The sequence below is a fragment of the Megalops cyprinoides genome, chromosome 1 (assembly GCF_013368585.1).
Source record: "Megalops cyprinoides isolate fMegCyp1 chromosome 1, fMegCyp1.pri, whole genome shotgun sequence".
Taxonomy (NCBI): Eukaryota; Metazoa; Chordata; class Actinopteri; order Elopiformes; family Megalopidae; genus Megalops; species Megalops cyprinoides.
The window spans coordinates 60,882,640-60,901,900 of record NC_050583.1 but is presented as its reverse complement, the minus strand read 5'-3'; the positions used below and the strand labels follow the sequence as shown (position 1 = coordinate 60,901,900).

General features: G+C 41.4%; 2 protein-coding genes across 6 annotated transcripts in view; one reads left to right on the top strand and one right to left on the bottom strand.

The window, feature by feature from the left end:
* Window positions 1-13,551, bottom strand: part of nt5c2b (5'-nucleotidase, cytosolic IIb) — a 22,693-nt gene extending 9,142 nt beyond the window's left edge. The window contains exons 1-4 of one of the 5 annotated variants that reach the window (XM_036527285.1): window positions 10,364-10,405; window positions 5,755-5,841; window positions 5,539-5,664; window positions 4,608-4,681 (exon numbers count right to left, since the gene is read on the bottom strand). In XM_036527285.1, the coding sequence (XP_036383178.1) occupies window positions 4,608-4,681; window positions 5,539-5,664; window positions 5,755-5,801 (247 nt within the window). In that variant the 5' untranslated portion in view covers window positions 5,802-5,841; window positions 10,364-10,405. Of the gene's footprint in view, window positions 1-4,607; window positions 4,682-5,538; window positions 5,665-5,754; window positions 5,842-10,273; window positions 10,329-10,363; window positions 10,427-13,506 lie in introns of those variants that run through there. The other 4 variants (XM_036528108.1, XM_036529772.1, XM_036528932.1 and 1 more) reach the window with 4 other exon arrangements.
* inab (internexin neuronal intermediate filament protein, alpha b) lies at window positions 13,468-19,261 on the top strand. Its single transcript, XM_036531803.1, has 3 exons — window positions 13,468-14,529; window positions 15,941-16,065; window positions 16,540-19,261. The coding sequence occupies exons 1-3, from the start codon at window positions 13,468-13,470 to the stop codon at window positions 16,820-16,822; spliced, it is 1,470 nt and encodes a 489-aa protein (XP_036387696.1). The 3' UTR covers window positions 16,823-19,261.

The window sequence follows — 19,261 nt, the reverse complement described above, 5'->3', positions numbered from 1 at the left end:
CAGAAAGCCATGCTATCTTTCCAAAGTCATGATAAAACTGGCTCAAAACAAATGATTTCAGACACAAATGCTTTAATTAGAAAAATTAAAAAGCCAAATCTTAGGAACTGAAAAAAGAAACAAAGGCACAATAATCAAGACAAAAGAAACAAAGGCACAATAATCAAAGGTACACAGATGGAATACTATGTTGCAATACCATGCAGGCAAAGGTTAAGGGTAGGGTTCCAGTGGAGGAAATACCTTTGAATACCAAACCTTGAATACGCTAACAGGTAACAACAACCAGGTGGAGAGTATACTTCTGGCCTGGTAAAGTGGAACCATAATACATTTTACAAGACTGTCTATCAAACGAGGTCACAAGGGGACAACACCTAGACCTTGTCCATACGAATAAAACAGAAAGGCCAAGTTGGGACCGCCAGTGTCTTCTTACTCAATAGACACTTGTGAATCCCATTTTAAGACACACCAGCCAAATAAAACGAAGGAAACATGTATGACAACAAACAAGCCACAAATACATCAACTGCCCTTCCGCTCTGATTTTAGCACCACATCTAGAGTGACGGTTAGAGTCTGTACACACTCCATGAGTGGGCCAAGTGTTAGCTGGCAGCGGTCGCTGGGTAAAGTAGACTTTGCTGCCACAGTGGTTTATGGCACCCACGCTCCTGTGCACAAACTATCATATTTCTCCTTCTCACACTGACAGCTCCCCTCACTTCAATTTCACCTCCCTGTCAGACAACCAGGGCAGACCCCCCCCCGTGACCGCTGTCATTGACAGATAATTATGCACACTGGGCATAAATACTCGGGTGTCTCCTGGCTTGGATGTTACTTGCTGGGAATTCACAGCCAGTACCGCTTCATCCACAAACATAGAATATGCTCTCACTTCAGCGTAAACAACATTGTGGCAGTGCCAGCTAAAGCCCTATCCACACAGGGCTTGTTTTCCTCAGGTCCCCAAGGCATTTGTTGACTTTCTGACTCACCTTGGAAGGTGTGGGCCACTGGGAATCCAACGGTCAGGAAAGTTACCCAACATAATGCCAGACCGTTTGGCTGGATATCTCACTTAATATTCTTTAGTACAAAATCTTCTGTATCAGTGTACTGCACACGCAAGGAATACCCAATCCTTCTAGTCACTTTTTGGTACTGATGCCTATGGTCAAATCAACAAAACAGGATTTTTTTTCTTGTGGGACATCTCCCACAATTTATGTCAATTTGCTGTATGACATCTACTTTGAAGCCACTTACTTGGAAACATTTCTCTTTTCTGCAAGCTAGTGAAAATGGAGATTCTGTAGTAGCAACCTTCTGTCAAATTAGTGCCCCTGTTTTAGCCGCAAACCTTCCTCACAGATGAAAAAACATGATGAGATTCAAAGCAAAGCAACAACTGTTACAGCAAAATATATTCATTGCCAACTTGGTAAGCATTGACAGATTTTTTTGTAATGTATGGTGTCCTGTAATGAAAATAATATGTTGACACTCCCTGCCCCTCTCCCAAGGAAAGACCATATGGATAAAACATTTAGCCCAGTGTGTGGGGTGCCACCAAGGTCAAGATATCAGGTAAGATGCCCTGGAAATGCTAGGTACAACTAGGCCAGCGTGAATTGGATTTCAGATTTGAGCCTTGAGATTGATTTCACCTTCAGCTTTCAAAACAGAAGAAACTCCTCTAGCAGATATGGCTTTTGTAGATGAAATGAAAACCCAGGGAGAGAGGCTGGCTTGAGAAACAACCGTTTATAAATCAGCCAGGTCATTTACTTGGTGTATGTTACGTACATCCAACTAAACACTCTCCTTGATCCTCGCTACAAAATTCTTGACATTCATTAGAATACTTCAATTCTAAACTGTAGGTATGTACATATTTTAGATGCGTTCCTTTTTTCAGCTATCTTCCCCTTTAATGCAACCCTCTTTTGGAAATTCCACCTGTTTAATCGGCTCATCTCAACACATCAACCTCTGCACTCATACAGGAGTGCCAGGTCAAGATACTATATGTGCAGTCCTCCAACGTATTCACTAGCAGTCTACTGCTGTTTTTCAAATTGCAAGTCACACAGCACTAGGGTGGAGTGGCTGCTCATTGTAGGATAGGCTACTCCACTAATGTCATCCAAGTAATGTGCAAGGCACCTCACAAATTGCAGGGTGCCTGAGAACGGTGAGATGAGGAGACCCTGTCTGACCTAGTCACCGCTATCCCTATCAGAATGCAGTTTTCCACGCCTCTCTGGGTTTGCAGTCATTGCCGGTTGATGACACAGCTGGGACTGAACCTGGGCCGTAGAGCTCAGCTTGCCCTCAAGGTAACTGTAAACTTTCTTAAATGGTCAATGTAAATGTACACTATGCCAGTACCTATAACTCCTCAGAGAACAACCTTAGTTGCCATTTAAGACCGTGTTCATTTTCAAGACAATTTGCAAATGCAGACTATTTCGTCTGCCATACACCAATATTCTAGAAGGAACTCAAAATTTGACAAACACCAAAGGAGTACTTCAAATCAACCGGTCATAGTAAAACTCTCAGAAGCTGTCATTTCTCCTTCAGTAATTATGCTTCGTCTCTCATCCAAACCAAATGCACTCTCCCTCACGCTGAGTGTGGACACTGTTGCGCCAGCTGTAGTGCTGGTTTCCTGAGGGATTTATTGACATGGCAAGCAACGCCAGCAATAAAGAGCTGTCAACACAGAGCTGAAACTGAGAATCACGACCTCTGACTTTCTGTCACTCGCAGTTAATGTTGGACTGAGCCCTGCAGTGTCAAATCCATTTGCCTTTTCCTGGTTCATTTTCCTTCTTCATCATAGCATTAATTATGGCTGTGCATGACAGAATTTTTGATAATCGATCAGTCCAGAGCATTTAATTAGCATCTTAATGGGCCACATGTTTTACACTACCAGCTTTCGTCCGCTTTCTAAGAACCACACAGGTTCTTTTCAGAAAAAGGCACCCATTAACTATATATAGCGGATGAATGAATAACCAACCCTTCCTGTCCATCTCCAGTATTGTCAACTATGTTGGAATTAGCAGAAGAGGCTTTTTAAAGGGACAAACATTAAAAAAAACATCACACTGATTAGTGAAGAATCCACTATTTTGTCTCACCACTAGTACAGATCCAGATTATACATGTTCAACGGACATAAATAATAACCTTTTGAGAGGAGACTTTCATCAGGTCACAGTATGTCATTGACCTTTCATAGTGCTAAGGCAAATAGCCATGTATAACAAGTCTGTAAAACATTATCATAAATACACATGGAAAACATGTGCCAACATCATTAACCAAAAACTGGTCCTTAAAACAATGAAACACAGTATAATAGCAATGCAGGAATAGCCATATAAACTGATGACTCTTCGCTCAACAAAAGAAATGACATAACCAGCACTGTGGGGGGTGTGGTTAATCACCAAAGTGTATCATAGAACAAACACCCCCCCCATCTTTGCAGCAGTGTAGTTGGGTGACCCCCTTAGTAGTCGGGCTTCTGCCAGCTCTTGTCCCATCTCTAGCACAGCATGAAATCATAGCCGCTCTCGTAAACATTTTCTCTCAGTTATAGATAGCCATAAAAAGGTAGTTGTCAACAGCTGAGCTTCCACAGAGTCATACTCCAACAGTGTGGCCACTGTAAAGGTACAAGTAATCCTCTCCCTAGGGATCCTTCCACTCTGGATGTCATGGAGACGGCCCACTTCTCAAAGGAGGGCTATTTGGAGACAGATTCCATATATAGCGCTTAAGTCACTAGACTCCTATGAGAAATTACACAAATTGCACCCACCAGTGTAAAGCAATCACTTCCACTATTCACAGGTTGCCTATATCATACTCTCTACAAAAGATAGTAAGATACAGGGCAACATTTCTAAATCATACACAACAAATGCATTTTATTTTTTAAATTGCACATTGACCATCATATCCTTGTCCTTATGGTAGTTGCTGAGTATCTGAATTACAGCATCGTCATTGCTCAATACATCCATTTCCTGTGTCTAATCTAGGGGACATGCCCAAATAATTTTTTCATACAAACAGTTTTTTGACACCTACTGAACATTGTTGTAGGTATTTCTCCTACTTGAGAAACTGCAGTAAATAAGCACTTCTTTCACATTGCATTTATTCTGCTCAGCAGATTGATAAAGCCTTGCGCAACCTAAAACGTGCCAGCACTGCGGACACTTCAGGGAGCTGTGCTGCTTCTGTAGAGAAGCAGGGTTGCGTTCTTTTGTTTTCTCAGTCTAAAAAGAGACCGGCAACTGATGATATAAACAACTCTATAATTACACCGCTCTGCTGCGTGGGTATGTCGCTCACCATCTAAAGCAGAGAACGTCCTTTTTTCTCCCTCCTACTCCCTGTGACTCCCTGCAGAATCTTCAAAATGGGCAAACCATGTGATGTTTTCCTAGCCGCTTATTTGTTCAGGTGATTGGTGAAAATTCTTCAGAGGTCAATATGTTCCATTCATTTCTAGGGTGCCAAGACCCAACATGCCCACAGAGCAACATTCAGAAGAATGTGTGAAAAGCACTTACCTGCCAAAGTGTAATCCATATCAAAGCCAAAGCACTTAATCTTCTCCATTGCCAAACTTCTGTTTACAAACACTCTGAGGAGAGGGTAAAAGTACAATCAGGGTTAAGAAAGATGTAGAAATGTAGAGAAGGTGAGGTGATGGTGAGTAAAAGTGCCCTTGTTGGCTTGCAAGATGCTTCATATTAAATTAAACTGTTTTTATAATTGACTTATCCCTGACAACCAATCCAACTATGATCACTGCCTGTTTGACAAAACTCATCTTCAAACTTCATAACCCATCCCTTGGTCCTAGCTCTTTCTTGGATTCAGTGTTCCAAGATCCCATTGTTGCACACTGTTTTTAGTGATTAGACATTGCAGCAAATGGAAAATGGCCTTTTTAGAGCATATGAACTATACTTTGACCTGACCAACACACACACAAACAGCTGAAGAAATAGTTATTTTGCATTAGTATGTTTGTCATGTGGTAAATCACAGGTTTGTCATGTGATAAATCACAACTGTGATTTAATTCCAACTCAAGTGTCAGTTTTAAAAAAAGAAAACAAACCATATGAACACAGACGATAATCACTTCACCCACACACTTTCAAAATATTTCTAAATACAGGCAAACACCTATGCAGTATTACTACTGACAGTACTACTGCATCTGAAACCATTACTTAATCATTACTTGCACAAGCATAAAAAAGAACATTCCATTACTATGTTGCGTTCTGACAACAACTTAGTGTTTATGGAGGGTGGTTTCTAGTTGATTAGCATCTATTATAATCCTGATTAATGTGTATTTATCTGATAATACAGCAACATGACTGACAGATACCTCGCAAATGGAGAGTAGGTTAAGTGTGGTTCAGCTGTAAAAGTGCATTATGTAACCTTCCCTCTATCCAACTGCCAGCACTCCCATATCTTTACCTGTGGTAGGCCTCGCGGCGATACTTCTTCATAGCCAGCCTATCCATGTTGGCTGGAAGGTCTGCATAGTTCTGCAGTCGGTCACTCCATGAAGTAGTCATCTTTAATCGTTTGAAATTCAATGGTCTGAAAGGAACAAACGGACACACTCCTGAAAGGATGACTCGCTGATCGAACTCTGAATGAAACAGTGACTGAATGAAGAGGGTGTCTTACTGTTGTATTTTTCCTCTGTTCTTCCTTTTGCAGTAAATATCACACATGCCGAATCATAAGCTTTCACATTTCATTCATATGATTTGTCTTGAAAAGAAGAAAAAAAAAACACTCTGGCTCTATCACAGCATATAAATAGAACAATCTAAAAAAGACACACAGTGAGTGGGTGTAATTTCACAAATGGTGCTGAGGATGAAACTGACTGTAATACAGGGATTAAGAAAAACACGTCCAAGCTGCACAATCGGCAGTGATGCATTAGCACAATTAGAAATTATGTTCTAATTTTAATAAACCTAATATAATCTGAAATTAAGGGCAAATTATTGAACCATGCATTACTGAATCACACAAAATGACAGAATCTTCCACAATTTCTGTACGCTTCAGGTAGAATGTTTCCTACTGTAGATTTAAATTTGCAGCATTTGACCATCTGCTGCTGGAGGGGAGGTTATTTAGTCATATTGTACATAATGGGAACCTTTCCACTATAGAGTTGACATCTGCCTTGTCTTTCTGAGTTCAGGTTTTAGGTTGTTTTCCATCATCTTTTAGTAGTGACCGGTAACCACTCAGCCAGCTAGCGTTACTGATGCTAGCCCAGTTATAAGTGAGCTGTCGGACGTGCTGGCAAGCCGTGCGCCTATGCTGCATCCATCAGTGTCAGCGCTTCAACCTGAGCACATAATCATGGAAGGGAACACCACAGCAGGCTGCCAGCTTCGATTACAGTACCCAACCAGAGGCAGACAGGTAATAGGGAGTGTATTTTTAAAGAAAACTTCAACTTTGGATTTCAGATATAGTCCAGGCAAGTGCCTCAGTCTGGGAAGATGCCAGCATTTGGTGTGATGTGATGGCCTACAGGTCTGGTTGTGGGTAGGGCTGCAACTAACGACTATTTTGATATTCGAATAATCAATCGATTATTGAAACGAATAATCGACTATTCGGATTATGAATTGCGCGATTACATTTAAAAGTGGCTGGAAAAAAAATGCTATTTCACAAAGTACTGAAATTATCCAATGTCAAAGGCTCAAACCAACTTTAACTACAACTTCAAAACACTTCCTGAAACTCTTCTCTATTTTTAGCAAATATGTATATAAAATCAAACGAAGGATGATTTTTCTGATTTAAATCTCAACAACAGCTTCGCCATTAACAAGCACTACAAGGCCAATCAGTGATTATGAGAAAACTGCAACAGATCATTGGCTGAACTACAGTAAATTGCAACTACTGCAAATGTAACAATTATAGTTTGCGGTATCTGATATGAATGTCAGAAGACGTGCTTTCAGTTTGATTTGTATTATTATTTTTCTTCCAGATACTATTTTGAAATGCCTGAGAACCAAAATGTGCACTCATAAATGAATGACATGGCTGGGTAGCGTCAGCTGTATCATACAAATAAAACTGACTTGCACAAACAAAGACTTTCTCTGTCAAAACCATCTGATACAGCAGCAAGAATAACAGGTCTATAATCTCAAGTCATACCTCACAGAGTACAACATTAATCATAGTAGGGAAGAAGTGAGCATTACCTAAACAAGTTCCAGGCAACTCTATAGGGTAGAAAATGCACTGGCCATACAATACTCACCCCTCCCCCTTTCTGCCTGTTGATGTTTTATAACTGTGTGCAAGGGCAGGGGGGCTGGGCCTTTTATGTAACAGGCATAGACAGCTTGAGCTACTGAGGAAAAACTCCAGATTACTCCAGAAAATGTATTATATTCCAACATGCCTGGTTAAATCTGGCACTTCTTTCCATCAGTGCCTGAAAACAACACTGAAAGGGCTGCAGAAAAACAATCCCTCAATGGCCGACACAGTTGTTTCCCTGGAGATTCCCCAAAGAGGATGTTGTGTCCCTTCACAAGAATGTCAGAGTGTTGCACCGTGCCTGGCGCTCTAATTCACTGCCCTGATTACCAGCCAAGCAATTGGAAGGCATAATAATGTCTGGCATCGGCCTTTTCGGTGACATAGCTCACACGGACCAAAGCACCCTAGCAAATGAGGAGCCTTGGGGCAACAAACGGCTCATCACAGCCATCACTATCCTTACTGAGCAGGCAGGAAACAGGAGAGTTTTGAAACACAGCCCAGGCAGGGTGACATCATCACATCAGTTTACACGGGGATGGGCACTAGCACAGAGTCCTTCAGAGTCTGGACAAAAACAGTGGGCTTTTACGAGGCCTAAGAATTAATCCCTTCAAGAAAGAAAACAAACTGGCAGTAAAAACAAATTAAAGGGCAACAGAAACCAACAGGGAAGGAAGTAAACTGGCTAAGACTGGGGTAATAAATACAGACTGCTATATATTCAAAATCTGGAAATGGAGGAGCGGATATATTCAATTCCAACCAACATCAAACCATAAAATCTCAATCTTGAGATGTGTTTTTCAGAGTTCCTATACTCCCTCCCAGCAACAGCCATGGGAGGGGAGAGGAAAGAAAGGTTGCATACAGCGGAATGTTGAGTCATGTTTCAAGTGGATACTTCCAAGTACGTGTCTCTAATGAGGACAGGCAAGACCTGTGTGCCCCAAATAAACCAGTAATGGGAACTAATCAGGAGCAAAGACAGAACACTGAACTCTAGGTGTCCCTTCTTAAATTATTAATGATCACACCACCGGCTTCACCCCATTGTACCAAAAGGCGTCTTAAGTTGTTACATGCACTAAAGCATTTAAAAACACTACAAAACAAGTCTAGGCCCACTTGCTAATCTAAAATGTATGGTTAAAATCTGAAATATGAATTATGTATTTTAATATTTAGAAACATAAACTCGCAACTCAGCTCTTGCAGAATGAAATAATGCCAGTAACTTTATATCCATCAGCAGCTCTGGCTGAGCACAGAACGTGTCCTCCAAGGGTTGTAGAAAGTAGGCTATGCATCTAACAATGTTTATTCTCACTGCGGGCTGTTTTGACTCGTTATACAGCCTTCATGGGCAACGTTACCCCAAGCTTTCCACAGTCAAAAATATTCATGTCAAATCCCGCCATCTGAACGGCTTTGTATTTCCGATCCTGTTCCATTCTGTTCATCATCTGCTGTTATTTCTAATCCTGTCCCATCTCTGTACTCGATCTGGAGGTCAGACATGTTTGCATTAATGTTTCATGGGTTTTTTTTAAGGGTACACATATCATGTATAGATTCACTATAATAAACACAATTTGTTGTATAAACCAATGTAGGCGTACTATCCATACTATAGTACGCACGGTATGTATATGAGTACCTTTACAATCAATTCACACAAACCTTTTCTACGTTTTAATAAATGTATTAAAATAATACCACAAAACCTGCTAAGGAGGAATAACAAAGGGACCCCATTTTACACCTTTAAACGCTGACAGTGGCAATGAAATCCCGGCTTCACAAAGAAATCTCAGCTCATTGCTGGTTATCTTAAAAGTTTCTGTCTGTACCTGTGAAATACTACAGTCTTGTTCAAGCTTCACAACGAAGGGTTGCTCATTTTCCCTGTCCCAAAATCAGTTTCTTCGCGTTTCTATTGACTGTAAGCGCCATCACATTGAAAAAGTACATATTTTTAATATTTCAAACACCATGGGAAATCTCTGTGTCCTTTTGGTCCTTTAGGTCCCTTAGGAATACTGTCTTTGTGTCTTATCACAGAGTAGCCTATTGTCAAAGGTGCTCGCAAAACAGACACACGAAACGGGGCACTGCAAAGCTGGTCATACGCTTAACCAAGCGTATATATAAAACACGTTACCACTTGTTTTGTATCGAGATTAGGGAATGCACTTTTGACACAATGTCAAGATAGTCATGCAAGTTAGCTAGCTACTTCTGTGACTTCAGCCTTCGAACGAATTTGTTAACGAATGCCTGTGCGTGCGTGGCATCTCCCCCAACTGCGGGTGTTTTCCTCCAGTAAAATTAAAAACAAAAGCACTTCGCATTTCAATACTAACGTTACTCTAACTTCAGCTAATGTTGGTTCGTCATTGAGTTGCCATCAGCGTCTTAACTAGCCAGAAAACAAGGCTGTTTATCTGTAACGAAATCTAGTAAACTAGTCCGCTGGAGAAGGCTATTTTTTAAATTCACAAACCATTAAACTAGATGGATACCAAGCAGGCTAGCAATTATCTAAATGCTTGTTAGTGCAAGTCTAGCAAGTAATTAGTAAACGTTAGCTAACTGGTACAAAATATGACATATCTCCTTCGTCCCCATAAAATACAGCTAGCTAGCGTGCTATGTCTTTCAGCGTGTTAAGACCTGACAGCTAGTCAGTTAGTTGACAGATTTACATAAGATCGCTAGCTACACCAATTAACGAGTCAGTTTCTGTACTAACTAGCAAGACGGCTAACTCCCATTTTCCAGTTTTCTGAAGGTATCGCACTGTATCGCATTCAATCTACTAGCTAGCAAGAAATTGGAATTTTATCAACGATTTTTTTGCAATTAAAACCTAGTTTATATAGCTGATTACCTAGTTAGTCATTTCACAACGCAGAAAAAACAAATATCCACAGGGGTAACCAGCAACTGCATCGTAACTGTAACACTATTTGTTACTCACCTTTCTTTCCCACTGTAGTAACAACTGCACTGCCTGCAAATCTGAGCATGCGTGCTAAGACCAACGCATAAGAGGCAATAACAAAAGCAAAGGTTCTCTCGCATAAGATGCGCAAGACTGTGCCACCACTAGGGTACACGCGAGCACGGGCCGAGGAACATTAATAGAGCGTACAGTTTTCTGGACACTCACTTAAGAACAAAAAACATGGTTTACGCACTTAAACCTAGGAGCATGTTGTTTTTAAAGCGCTAGTGCTTATGGGTCTTGAAGTAGTTTAACATTACATATCCACCGGGAGCTTGTTGAAAGTGGTTTGTTACCTGCCCCCGCGCAAGTGATCTTCACAGGGTCCTTAATATCAGGTTTCTGTAAATCGATTGCACAAATAGTGATCAAAATGCTATGCGATTTGCAAATTTTTTTTTAAATGTTGTAATTCATATCTGAAATCCCTCTAGGAGCTTGCAATGTTTGAAGCAGGCTCAGTGCCAGGAGAAAATACAAAGGGATGCAATTGCAATTCCATGGGGGTGCACAAAAAAGTCATAAATGTTATGTTGACATCGGGATATAAGGAGACAACTGGGGGTGCACTGAGGTCCGTCTGGGGGTGCAATGCACCCCTAAACACCCCCTTAGCATCGGGCCTGGTTTGAAGGTGCGCTGTAATAGAGCATAAGTGCATTATAGCATTTAATGCCCGAAGACGTCACACAATTCAGCCTATACCTGCTGTGGAATGTGACCATGGCATGCACAGAGCTACTGTAGCAGGGTAGCTAATCGTACCACAGAGTTGCCAGCATAGTGAGCAAATGCCTATTCTGTGCTGTAATGGCTACACTCAGCTAGTAATCAGAGCCACTCGGGTAGTACACCCATCTGTTGTACTGATGAGCCTGTGTACATAGACTGCAAAGATCAAGCCTTTGCCTAATTGCTTGGGACTCCTACAGTGCATTGCACAGTGTCCATTTGAGGCGTGTCCAGCTCTACAGGGAAACCTTGGTGGGCCAGGTCCACCAGAACGCTAACATGGTGTCACAAAGCATTTCAACCCGTGACAACAACTTATGGCTGATTATATTTCTTAACTGCCCTACAGCCAGCTGGGCTTTGCTATTTAAGGTAGCTGGAGCCCACCCTGCTTTGAGTACAAACCTCAGCTCACTTCAAATCTTCATATCTGAAAAAAAGGCATCATTCAACCTTTTGTCCTTCATTAGCCACTGTGGCTTCACAGTGAAGGCTCCCTCCTCCAAAACATCCCCATACCTAAGCTGAAATGGCATCAATCCATGTCCTGCCATCCAGTTTGGTTAAACCAATCTTAAGGTCAAATCCAGCTGTCATCAGACTGAATGGAGACCTGCATGTGGCGAACGCAGGAATTGCACTAGCTAATCCTTGTGGTTGAGGTAAGGCTTGCGCAGATGAGACTGCTCAGACTCCTGCAGCCTACAGCCTACTGCCTCCTGTGAGCTCTTTCCTCAGATGTTTGTGAAAAGATTTTCTCCTTCGTTACATGAGTTTCCATGCAACTGCTGTTTCCTGGTCATTTGGAATGCACAGTGATGTGGCAATTGTATTGTTCCTCTCATTGGATTATTGAGACGGGTATGGTGAATGAAATGGGCTAGTAACCCTAATGATCCTTGTTCATTCAACATGCTTTACCGCAGAACAAAGTACTTAATCTCAGTTACACCAGCTTTATACACCTGTCTGAAAGCTATGACAACTGTATCAATAGGCATGTGTCCTTAACAAGCTTGCTGATGTGATCTACCGACAAGTGAACACGTTAAGTGGCTTATTTTTCAATGGTAAGTTGTTTTGACTGATTTCAGTGCAGTCTAAATGACCACTGAATTATTCTGATACAATTTTGTATTTTATTTTTACACATAGGCTACACAACAATTTCTGTATCACAGTGACGCTGTATATCCTTGTAAATTATTCAGCATGGTAGTTGATGTCTATAGTGTGTTTAGGAGCCTTAAAGTTACACGTGAAAGTACTGGTAAATAATTGATGTAACGTTGCAACTGCGCTAGGAATACGGTAACGTCACACAATACAATTGGTGCTACATAAAACGAAAATAATTTGCACAGGAGGAGTGTAATATGAAGAAAGTCAACAGGGGGCAGCAGCATACTTCCTTTGACATGGACTGTTTTATGAGGTTTCTAAATTTGGAAAACGTATTTTTAAAAGCTTTATCAGTGTTGCAAAAACGAAAATAAATTGATCACACATCACTCCTTTTTGTTGTGTGATCAATATTTTTTCATTAGGCCTACAAATAGTCGTGATTTCACTAAAATATCACAAAACACACTGTAGTTCGTTACTAATTCGTATTTCAATAGAGATTATGAGAGAAATTACATTCATATTTACTAATTATTATCACATTTACTATTAATGTCAGGCACCTATCAAGTTGACATTGTATTAATATAAAATAAATTAATCAATGCTTGCTCTTTAGCGGAAAAAAATGACATGACAATGATATACTAGGAGTTTGTACAGATTATCATTCATGGATGTAATATATTTGTTTCGTTAAGTATTCACAATTTACACCATAATGAATGCCTTACTGTCAAACAGTAAATAATAACACATCATAAAATGCTAAACGTCTGGTACAGTAGCCATATTTAAAGCGTTCGAAGGAGAATCTATAAAGTATTGACACTGTGCATTTGAAATTTAACATAATTTTGGTGTGCATTATTTTAGAGGTGACTGGCCGAAATGAGCAATAAAATCCTTTCTTGCTGACATCAGCACTGCAGCAAAACGGACAGTTCCATTTAGGAGTCCCGCCCTACTCCTGTGAAAAGCCTTGTTTTTATAGGCAAACTAACCATTAAAAAACGATGTTCCTGGTATATTTGAAACACTTGTCTTGAGTAAAGGTAGACCATATTTCTTATTTTTTGATCAAAGTTTTATTTAAGCGAAACGTCTGCAGTTTGTCAGACTCAAAGTTAGCATCAGATCATGTTAATTATTGATTGGGACGGTCCTGCTATAAAAAGAGGGCGCAGAGTATGTTCTGCTCTCTTCCTTCAAACGCCAAGATGAGTTACGGACCTGAAATGTTCACTTCTTCTTCCTACCGGAAGATTTTTGGGGAATCCCCTCGCTATTCAGCCTCTCCATCCCGGCTGAGTAGTGCCTCCTCATCGCGAAGTTCGCTCTCGTCCAGTGGTTTTCGGTCCCAGTCTCTCTCCCGTAGCGGTGCCTCTTCACTGGGATCGTACAGGAGGTCTGGACGGTCTTCGTTCTCACCTGTGCGGAGTGAGAGCTTTGATATGACCCAGAGTTCTGTTCTTAACAATGAGTTCAAAATCATCCGAACAAATGAAAAGGAGCAAATGCAGGGGCTCAATGACCGCTTCGCTATGTTCATCGAGAAGGTGCGTAATCTTGAGCAGCAGAATAAAGTCCTGGAGACCGAGCTGGTGACGCTGCGACAGAGGCAGTCCGAACCGTCCCGTCTCGCCGACCTGTACCAGCAGGAGCTTCGCGATCTCCGCTCTCAGCTGGAAATGGTCAACGGCGAGAAATCCCAGATTCTGATTGAAAGGGACAACATCGAGGAAGACCTGCAGAAACTTCAGGGCAAATTTGAAGACGAGATAAGGGCTCGAGAAGAGGCCGAGCAAACCTTGAAAGCTTACAAGAAGGACGTGGATGATGCCACCATGGTTCGCCTAGACCTGGAGAAGAAGGTGGAGTCTCTCGTGGATGAGATATCTTTCTTGAGGAAGGTGCACGAGGAAGAAGTGGAGGAGCTAATGAACATGATCCAGGCATCCCAGGTGTCTGTTGAGATGGAGGTAGCCAAGCCGGATCTCACCTCAGCGCTGAAGGAGATCCGCGGCCAGTACGAGACCCTGTCAGCCAAGAACATGCAGTCGGCTGAAGAGTGGTACAAGTCGAAGTTTGCCGACCTGAGCGAGCAGGCCAACAGGAGCAACGAGGCGATCCGCGCGAATAGGGAAGAGATCAACGAATTTAGGAGGCAACTGCAGTCCAAGACCATTGAAATCGAGAGCCTCAGAGGAACCAATGAGTCACTTGAAAGGCAGCTCCGAGAGATGGAAGACAGGCACAGTGCCGAAATTGTCACTTTCCAGGTAAGATATGAGGTCGGGAAATCACTTAGTTGTGTGTGTGTTGACTCTGAGTGGCAACACTGAATCTCTTGAAGTCACTTAAATGAAAAAGTATGGATACTATTAAGATATGCACATTTAGACAACTCTTTTAACAATTAAGACTTAATTGATATTGTTCACTCAAATGAAATTCTACCGTGAACCGCTTTTGGAGTAGGGTAGCTATAAAATAAATGCAAGCGGGAATGTTTTGTTACGGTATGCAGTACGTAGTCTACCGTAATAATAAAACGCAAGTTTATTGTTATTATTTTGTTATACAGTTGAATTGTGAAGCCGATAGATCTGATCACTTCAATTGCTTTGAAGGACGCCCGAAACCAAGCTGCTTTCACTAATATTTGTTTGCAGCATTTATTCTGATGCTTCTATGGGGTTTACCTCTCAGTTTATCCTAATTACATGCACAAAGTGGTGCGTTGGATGGACAAGGTACCAAACTCTTTTCTTGAGCTGATGAATCTATAATGATCACATGCATAGCATAAAAATCCACACCCTCTGTCCGTGGTGCTGAAAGGATATCTCAGACGACAGGAGTATATTTGGATTTGGGAGGCGGGGTAATACCGTCTGCAGAAAAGCAGTCAGATAAAGAGGATTCCGGGCAGAGCTTACACGAGGTCAAAATCTGGCTGTAGCAAAGACGACAAAAGAGACTTAGCTCGTATTTTATGATCTCAACAGCATACTATTGGAGTGCTACAACATGGACATATCTTACATTTAAAACGGTCGCTTCAATAGTCCACAGTCCACAGTCCTCTTTAAAGTCCACAGATTTAGGGTTGGACTTTCTGTCACCTTCGGGATCCCCCCCCCCCCCCCCTTTTTTTTAAATAAAGTGCTTTTCGGATATCTTTTCTACACATTGCTTATTATAAACACATGGGGCACAGGAGACGTGTGACTTCCACTATGTTATACAATACAACTTCATACAATGCCAAAAGATAGGATTAGTACTCATCTACTCTTAGCTCGGCTTCTACCATCACGATTAAATTTAGCTGGGTGGGTACGGAACAAACTGTTTAAGAACAAACTGTTTAAGAGCAGGCTTCAGCGTTGTCCCATAAAAGAAAATGCTGTAACCGATTCAGCGTAATCCACCTTAATTCGTCTAATTTTCGCGATTTACGATGATGATTTTAAATATGCCGTTTTTCTGTAAAATGCCCGAGAAGGTTCTGAGGAAGATACCTTGAGGAGCAGTTCAGATCAGCGTTTCCAGTTGACACTGGGTAATGATATGGTGTCACCTAAAGTTTGTGTAACATTTACAAGGTAGTATATCGGTACACTTCGTTAATAATTTAGGGACATTCTTTATACACATTCTTTAAGTTGCTTAATTTCTTTTGAACAGGATACGATCAACCAGCTAGAGAATGAGCTGAGGACCACCAAGAGTGAGATGGCGCGTCATCTGAGGGAATACCAGGACCTACTGAATGTCAAGATGGCTTTGGATATCGAAATCGCAGCCTACAGGTACAGCACTACCATGTTCATCCCAATTGTAGGGCTGAACCCTGCCTAAATAAAATAGAACACATCCTAACTGAAAGAGGTAGTCTGATAGGCCCCCACCCATCCCCCCACATTGTTTGCTCCTGATCATTGAGAAAATAGGGAGTGTCGATAATGAAAAAATACTGAATAAAATGCAGTGCTCATATTGACACCTCAACATGGGTTTTATATGACAGCATTATCATTACAGGGTACAAAATATTAATGAATACATTATGTTATCTTATTACAGTCAAACCAGCAACTGAAGGCACTGTAAGCACTGGCCCTTGTAAAATGTGTCTGCTCTCAACATCCACTTTGTTATTACAGAGGAATTCAGAGAAACCTTGGTGGCTGCAGGAGTGCACAGAAAAACTTTGTCACCCTTTTAACCTTGTTTGAATTTGCAGCACACTGTTCATCTTGATTTTTTTTCCCCCACCCTGTAAGGAAACTGCTGGAGGGGGAGGAGACCCGCTTGAGCTCTGGGATAACCTTCCCTGCTCCTAGCAGTACCCCCAGCCTGAGCTACGGATACCAGACACGAGTCTACACCAGTTCCTCCAAGGGTGGAAAGAAGGATGAGAAGGATAACGAGATCCAGGTCAAGTCCACCAAGGGCAGCACCCAGCGCGAGACCTTTGAGGAGATCATTGAGGAGACCATTGTCTCCACCAAAAAGGTGGAGAAGAATGAGTCCGGGGATGTTTATCCAACCCAGCAGAAAAACTAACCCCCTCACCTGTTCAGCCACAGGGGGGGTCTCAGAGAGGAATCCACTGTAACTCCAACCTAATACTCCACTATCCAACTACAATAGCCTATTCTCTCTCTCTCACTTAGCAGTCTCTTGCAAACACACTACGGAAATTTCAGGAAGCACTTTACAGTAAGGAAACACAAGCAGATCAATATCATACTTCACTGGTCTCACATTGGGCTAAAGTTTACAAATGGCTGCATATTAATTACACAATTCTAAGTGCACTGCCACAGGCGATAAATTACTCTTGACACATTCCAGAGGGCATGTGTGTGCGTGTGTACTGTGCACAGTACCTTGAGAACATATAAGATGGTCTATGGTCTTCACCTACTAGCATTCTTATTTCCACAACTACAGTATGAATGGATGAATGCACTAGCCTTTTCATTAGAAAGTGTGAGCTAATTTTATGAAGTCGTTCACTGAGCACAGACATTATTTCAGAGCCAGCTGAAACTTTGTCCAAAAAATATATTCCTGTTGAGCCACATGGCTAATAGCTAAGGCAAAATGGATTTAAGCTGACATGTTAGCCTTTGTTGGGAAACACCCACTCAGCATTAAGAAGGGTCAAGTTAGAATATCTCTGAAGGCTCATTCAAGCTAGTCGTATCACTACCAACTGCATCTGACTCTTAATTCTGGACAAAACAATGAACATTGCATCTGCATGTCCATAGTGTGTTTCTGCTTCTCAAATAGAATCCCTCCTTCATATTGAGATACCACAGCATTCCAACTAAAATTGTGCCATCAAAAGCAGAGTTCCTCTCCAAGACTGCTGTTGATGTAATTATGTATGTAATATCAACATGCGAAAACAAACAAAATGAGCAAACATTAGTTGCATGATGTATATTTCATGTTTGCATGGTGACTATCTGTGGCCCCGCTGACTCTACATACAGTCAGCAGTGAGGAAGACTCTATGTCTCCTTCATTTCCCATTCTATGTCTCGCTGTGTTCCCATTCATTTCATAACTAAAAGCTGTAACTGGAAGTAAGCTGCAAGTTATGCTCGAGGCTAAAGTAATTATTGTTGGATGTAGCACATAGTACTGTCGTTAACTCTGCTGGTCAGTGTTTATATGATGATAAGAGTTCTTATTCAGGACTTTTATGTCATACCATAATGTCATCTCAGCTGTACTGATACAGATAAGGTTGCTAAGAATGTTTGCGCTAGTCAAGATCAGCTAAAAGGAAGCACAGAGAAAACCTCTGCGAAGTGGGCTTTGAGTTAGCTTTCTCTTATGATATAGTTCAAGATGCAACACAAATGTTGTTTAGCACAAATGCATGGGGCTTATGATCTAAAAGTTTTGAAAATGTAATCCCCCTGAATATTTGGGGCAGGATTTTGAGAATTGTATGCACAATTGTCTGACATTTCTAAAAGTATTCTTAAGGATGCCTGAAGCACATTTTAACAGCATTGACCAGATTCCATACCACAATACTAAGCCTTAGTGATAAAAAGCCAAAAGCTAAAAGTTCACTGAACAGTGTCACTTCACCCTTAATCTTACAGCATCATTACATACTCCCAGCCAGTTTTAACAGCCGTATCATGTCTCAAACGTGTGTTGTAGAACTTATTTCACAAATAGGAGCCTTAAAGCAGGGAACAAGCAACTTTTTCCCTCTCAAAAAGCTTCTGCCTAGTGCACTGAAGGTGATTTCTTGTTTCTCATCCTTTCACCCTGTGGTCCTTCCCTGCAACACTCACCATATTGTAATACTCACTCTAAAGATTGGTTCGTATTTGCACTGAGGTTTCATGGAGGCATTCAGAAGCTTGCAAGTTATGGGCACATCTCCCGAGGGAATGTCAGGAGAATTTTTTGGGAAATGCCAGGCCAGCCTCAGCTTACGACCCATACTTCTGTACACCTCAAAGGAGGCAAGTGAGGATATTTGCTGTCTCACTGAACACAGCTGTGCAAAATACTGCCCAGGGCCCACTTTGTAGCCCATTTATTTAACCTTGTACCATGGATGAGAGGAGAGGCAAGGGTGACCGTAATAAGGGTTACAACATGCGTCTTCAAAAAAGAAAAGAATGACTGACAGACTGACTGCACTGCCAGACCTTTGTAATGCATGTGCAACAAGCTGTCATGAAACAAATTGTTTTCAGAATTCACATAAAACTCATAAAAAATTGGAATGAATGCCTAGGTTGTCAAAACTGCCTTAAATACACCAGCCGCTTTTCTGACTGACAGTCTGTGTGCTTTTGTGTATGGTTCTGTCAAGGATGTGTTCTCTGCTCCTTCTCTCTAGAATTAGAACCCCTAAGGTAATAACTGATGAAAAACATAGTTGCTGAATGTAGTTGAAACAATCTTCTTCCTATGTTCCTTACGGCTGTATGGCACATATCAATAAAGACTTGACCTTAA